This window comes from Dama dama, chromosome 23 (assembly GCF_033118175.1).
Source record: "Dama dama isolate Ldn47 chromosome 23, ASM3311817v1, whole genome shotgun sequence".
NCBI lineage: Eukaryota > Metazoa > Chordata > Mammalia > Artiodactyla > Cervidae > Dama > Dama dama.
Genome location: NC_083703.1, coordinates 61,363,949 through 61,369,948, shown reverse-complemented (window position 1 = coordinate 61,369,948; position 6,000 = coordinate 61,363,949). Strand labels below are relative to the sequence as shown.

Here is a 6,000-nt window from a genome sequence, read left to right as displayed (position 1 = left end):
AAAATTAAAGGAGAGTTATATGGGAAAAGAGTCCAAAAAAGAATGGATATAACTGACTTTTTTTTTGCTGTACATCTGAAATTAACACAACATAGTAAATCAATTATACTTAAATATTTTAAAAATAAAACAAAAAATCAGGGTAGACTGAAAACATAGAGCTCAGCAAAAAGAAGCGAGATGTAGAAGTGTTTATAGCAAGTTACCAGTTGTGCAAAACATTTTTACATATACATTTGCTTGTGAATACACTGACCATCTCTGAAAGACTACAGAAGAAAGGCTTAAGAGTGATGATCTCTGAGACTTGCCTGATGGTCCAGTGGTTAAGACTCTGTGCTCCCATTGAATGGAGCATGGGTTCAACCCTTGGTTGGGGAACTAAGATCCCACATGTCACACAGTCAGCAGAAAAATTAATTAATTAATTGTGATGATCTCTGTGAGGGGAACAGGGATTAGAAAGCAGGAGTGGGAAGAGGACTTTCTATGCTCTTTGGTATATTTTTAATATCCTATTTTTAATCAACTAAATTACCACAAAATAAAACTTTTCAATGTTTAGAATCAATTCCAACTCATTCCCACGGTAAACTTCTCAACCTCCTCTCACACCGCATTTGCCCTCCCTCAGTCACAGTGCTTCTCCTTCAGTTTCTGGGACATGCCAGAAGCTTCCTGCCTCAGGACACGTTGTAGAAGGCAGTTCCTCTGCTAAGGTTGATGTTCTCTACACTCCTTCAATGGGTTGGCATATTCTTACACTTCTGGTCTTGGGTTCTATGTCATTTCTTCAAAGAGGCCATCTCTGGCACCCTACACAAACAATTAAAAAAAACAGTTGAAACAAAATGTCTATTTCCCTCACTGGGCAGAGAGGGCACCCATTTTAATGGACCACCTCTTCCTTCACCCTCTTTATGACAATACCCTGATTTGTTTTCTTTAGAGCCCTAGTCACTATTTGAAATTACCTTGTTTGTTTTCTCAGTTGTTTACTGTCTCTCTTCACCTCAAGGGTTTAAGTCTCTATGAAAACATGGGTCATGTCTTGTCTTGTTCCTAACTCTCTTTTCAGCAACCGAAACAATAAATAATTGCTGAATGTATTTATGCAGCACAGACTATGGACTTCACAAATAACAACTCTAAAATCACCACAATAACTCAAGGAGGGAGGCTAGTTTATACTCTGTTTAGAGTTAAGGATAATTGAGGCGCGCAGCAGTTGAGTCACTTGCCAAATCGTCAAGACTAGAATCCCAAACACAAGGTTCTTAGCCACAAGGCAACGCTTTTTCGATATGCAAACTGATCGGTGTATTAAACTGACCAAAGGAATGCATGGAAATGTGAATGTAGACATTTTTCCCCTTGTGTCCGGAATCCTCAGATCTACCGCCAAGGGGCGCTCTCGCCCAGTTCTTGACGCCAGTCCTCCAGGCGCGCACTCCCTCTGCGTCTCGGGCTCGCGCGCGCTGCCGCGGCACCGGAAGTGACAGAGCTTGCAAGTTCCCCCGGTCTCTTCAGGGAAACTGAGGCCGGCTCGTTCGGAAGAGAGAGCGCGAGCCGTCAGCCAGGTAGGCCGGCCCCAGTCCGCGGCGCGGAATTTGGCCGCGAAGAGCGCTCGCGTCCGGAAACGACCTGGCCGATGAAGGGGGTATGTGGCCCCCCACGGCTCGCGGGGCTCGCAGGTGAGAGCGCCGCCTCCCCCGTGCGTGGCAGGCGCTGTGCCCAATGGGAGCCCTCGCCGTTCTGCTTCCTTGCTACCTAGGCTCATTGATTGGCTACGCCGGGGCGGGCCGCCGGGGCGAGACCCCACCTCCCAGAAAGGTCTAGGGGGCGCCCCTGAGGGAGAGCGGTTGCCTAGCAACGGGGCGGTGGCCAGGCGGGTACCCGGCCTAGCGCGCGGAGGAAGCCGCGAGGCCGCAGCCCACCCACCCGGGGCTCTGGAGAGGTGCAACCCCGGGCCTCTAAGCCCTCCCGGGGGTGCCAAGAAGCCGAACTGGGCCTGTCCCCAGGAAAACGTAGTCTCAGCTGTGGGGGGTCTCGAGCAGGCCTCGACCCTTGTCTCAGACCCGTGGAGAAGCTCGGCGCCTCACCCTCGCCGGGTCTTTGTGCAGGGCGCCGGCGGCCATTGTGTCCGTGCGGGGAATGGAGGACCCGGCAATCCCCCACCGCCACCGCCACGACCAGGGCCTTTGGGGAATTCAAAGAAAGCCAGCGGCGTTTCTGGGGGGTCTCCGGCTTTCAGCCTCCCAGAAAGGCCCGGGGATGGCCTTTCCAAAGTCAGACCGCAGATCCAAGGCAGTGTTCCCCTCCCTCTGTTTCTCATCGAAACCTTAAGCCCCATCGAGAAGTCCCTTCAGGATTTCTTCGGAAGCCTCACCCAGGGCTGATACTGAAATAGAAAAAAACAAAAAAACAAACTAAACCTCACACCAGCCACCTCCGAGAGAGTTCTCCTAGCTCCCAGTAGGAGGCGGAGAGCCAAGGGGCGTGCAAGAGCGAGGGGGCTGGGCTCCCGGGTGGCAGGAGGCCGCGGCTGCTGAGCGGCCGCCCTCGATCGGGGCGATGGAGGAGGAAGCAAGCGAGGGGGCCGGTTCTTGAGCTTCGTAATTCCTGTGTCGCCTCCTGAGCTCTCAGTCCGCCGGGTCGCATGATCCCTCCAGCCGGAGCTGCCTTTTTTGCCAGCCGCCGCCGCGAGGCCGGTTGACTTACCGGCATCCCCGCTGCCACCTCCTCTCCCACCTATGATACAAAAGATCTTCCGGGGGCTGCACCTGCCTGCCGTCGCCTGAGACGGATTTGAATGTAGGTGGTGAGGGGGTATGGGGGTGGGGGGCACACTGCCCATGGGGGTGACTTTTCGAGGAAGACATTTCAGAGAAAAGGGGGTGGCTGGGATAAAAGGGGAGGGAAAAAAAAAAAGGCCGGTGTGATGATTCAGAGCCCACTGGTGCTTTCAAATTGACTTCATTGAAGTACCTGGGAAGCTAGACCCAGATCTTCATAAGAGCGGCAAAGAACCCAGTTCGAGTACCTGGAGTAGGGAATGGGATGTTGTAGGTAAATGGCTTGCATATTCATTTTTTTTCCCCTGAAGCTCTTTCTCTCCCTTCAGAACCTTATCTTGGCTTTGGATCTTGGAAGAGAACCACTAAGCAGAGACCAGACCCAGTGAGTGAGCAGGTGTTTTGGACAATGGACTGGTGGAGCCCATCCTTATTATAAAAATGTCTCAGAGCAACCGGGAGCTGGTGGTTGACTTTCTCTCTTACAAGCTTTCCCAGAAAGGATACAGCTGGAGTCAGTTTAATGATGTGGAAGAGAACAGAACTGAGGCCCCAGAAGGGACAGAATCAGATATGGAAACCCGCAGTGCCATCAATGGCAACCCATCCTGGCACCTGGCAGATAGCCCTGCGGTGAATGGAGCCACTGGCCACAGCAGAAGCTTGGATGCCCGGGAAGTGATCCCCATGGCAGCGGTGAAGCAAGCCCTGAGGGAGGCAGGCGATGAGTTTGAACTGAGGTACCGACGGGCATTTAGCGACCTGACGTCCCAGCTCCACATCACCCCAGGGACAGCTTATCAGAGCTTTGAACAGGTAGTGAATGAACTCTTCCGGGACGGGGTGAACTGGGGTCGCATTGTGGCCTTTTTCTCCTTCGGTGGGGCACTGTGCGTGGAAAGCGTAGACAAGGAGATGCAGGTATTGGTGAGTCGGATCGCAACTTGGATGGCCACTTACCTGAATGACCACCTAGAGCCTTGGATCCAGGAGAACGGCGGCTGGGTAAGAACCACGCCCCTTGTGTATTCCTTTTCCTTGGCTTCTGGTCAAATCCTCAGCAACCTTTCCCCTCTGTCTCTTTTGTGCTGGGTGATTATTATTGTTTGTTAAGGAGACATAACTGGCCTCGTTGTATCACAGAGGTTAACTGTTCTGAAATACAGATGACCTAGTTCTGTGAGGACCAGACATCTTCATTCTGGTCTTCCTCGTGACCCTACTCTGTCATACTTGTGTTCCAGTTTCTCTGCAGAAGATAACATAGACTGTGTGTTCATTTGGCCCCAAACCTTTGAGAATGCAAAGGTAACAGGTTACCCCTCACCCTGACATAACAGCTCACAACGTTAAGGGGTGATGAGTGGAATGCCTGGAGGAGAGAGTGAGTATCAGTGACCCACCAGCCCCTTTAGTCTTACTCCCTTGAGATGTCAATCCTGTCCTGGGCTTCCCTCCTCCAAATCAAGTTCCCTTTATTTCAGAGTTTGCATGGCCAGGCTTTGCATCCCTCTGGCCTAGATGGCTGAGGATTGTCTGATTTTAGGTTGTAAGCTGTGCCAGTGGGCCAGTTGTGTTTGTGCTATGCCCCATGTTTATTGGCTCTAAAGTATGCAACTTTTCTGTTGGTTGGCCAGTTTGCGGAGCTCTTGCTGTGTCACTCATAAGCGCAGGGACTTTGCACCTCACTGCCTGGGGTTGGTTGGGAAGCTCCAGCTGTTATGCTTGTCACTTTTCTGCCACGGCCCTGGGGCCTTTTCATTCACTGAGCACTATTTGCTGGCAATGCAAGAACCCGGTCTTTGGGGCTCCTTGGGACATTGAGATTCAGTGACAGACTTCAGAAACCAACTGACACAGGGTGAGTCCCAGCCCTGTCACATAACTAGGTGTGTGACCTTGGACAGGCCAGTTTACCTTGAGCCTCAGGTTCTTCCACTAAAAAAATGTGGCCAACCCTCCTTGCCTTGCAGTCCTTGTAAATCTTGGAGCCGATGTGAGCACAGTGACAGGAAGTTTGCTCTAGTAGTTACTGCCAGACCCAGGTACGCTTTCTGAACCTGAGTCGTGCCTCATTCCTTTGCCAGGGAAGAGAATTCCCTTGCCCTGATATCCCCAAGTCAGGATGAGCTGGTGTGGGGGGACTCTTTACCTGTGGTCACTGTCAGCAGCTTTTGCTCTTCTGCAGTGAACTCAGTTGTATCTCCTCACTTATCTCCCTGCCTCAGGGAGGTGTAGGGCCTATGAGAGGTATTCATTCTGTCCATCAGAAAATTGAGCAGGCTGTGGAAAATAAGTCATCTATTGAAGGAGCTGAGGTGGAAAGGGCCACGCACCATGGACTCAGGAATGTTAAGAATGCAATTATCCAGAGGCTGGGCCTAGGGTGTGGCAGCCACTTCAGTTTACCACTGAGCAAGGGACCTCCAGGTACACCACCCCCTGTCTTATTTCCCATTTCTTTGCAACTTCATCAACTCTTCCCACTGCCAGTTCTTGTAAAAAGCAGAGTAGAGGTCAGGTGACCGGGGTGGGGCTGGGAAGGTAGAGGTAGAGGGCTTTCTTTGGCTAAGACTAACCCGACTTGAAAGCCTTTCAGTAAATGAACTCCCTGGGGGAATAAATGATTAAATAGTTCCTGTTGGTTTGTGTGATGACCTCTCTTATTCCCTCCTCCTTTGATTCTCTTTAGGGGCAAATATTTGTTTAACTTACTACAGGAGGGACAGGATTCCAGCGTTTCTGACACACCCTCTGAGGCCTAAGTAGAGACTTGGGCCTTTTGCCCCTCACTGTTATCTCTGGCTGGTGGTCGTAATACCATGTGGGTTGTGGCCAACTGTTAACAAAAGGCAATGTGGGAGAGGTTCCTGGCCTGCCAACCAGTGTCTAAGAGGGCCACCTGGACCAAGAGTTGTTAAGTCAGTCACCCAGTGTTGCGTGTGGAAAGAGGTCTTCGACACAGAAACATTGGGCAAGATCATTAGATCACCACTGGATTGACGTTCCATCTTCTGCTGTCTCTTTGCCCAAGAGTTATCAGAGCCCATTGGACAGCATACCATATGTTACTTACTCTTGGTGGACAGAGGGGATGTGTGCAGAGGAGCCGGTTATGCCAGAACCATTTCTGGGCATGTTCTTCCCAAGGCCAGGAGGTAGAGAACATGTGACATTGGGATTCTTTGGGTAGAAGGTACCCGCC

At 51.2% G+C, this 6,000-nt stretch overlaps 1 protein-coding gene across 5 annotated transcripts in view; it reads left to right on the top strand.

The window, feature by feature from the left end:
* The first annotated feature begins 1,450 nt into the window (after positions 1–1,450).
* The window catches only part of BCL2L1 (BCL2 like 1), a 49,499-nt gene continuing 44,949 nt past the window's right edge, over positions 1,451–6,000 (top strand). The window contains exons 1-2 of one of the 5 annotated variants that reach the window (XM_061127011.1): positions 1,451–1,580; positions 3,125–3,800. In XM_061127011.1, coding sequence (XP_060982994.1) covers positions 3,237–3,800 — 564 coding nt within the window. In that variant the 5' untranslated portion in view covers positions 1,451–1,580; positions 3,125–3,236. Of the gene's footprint in view, positions 1,695–2,387; positions 2,815–3,106; positions 3,801–6,000 lie in introns of those variants that run through there. The other 4 variants (XM_061127008.1, XM_061127010.1, XM_061127007.1 and 1 more) reach the window with 4 other exon arrangements.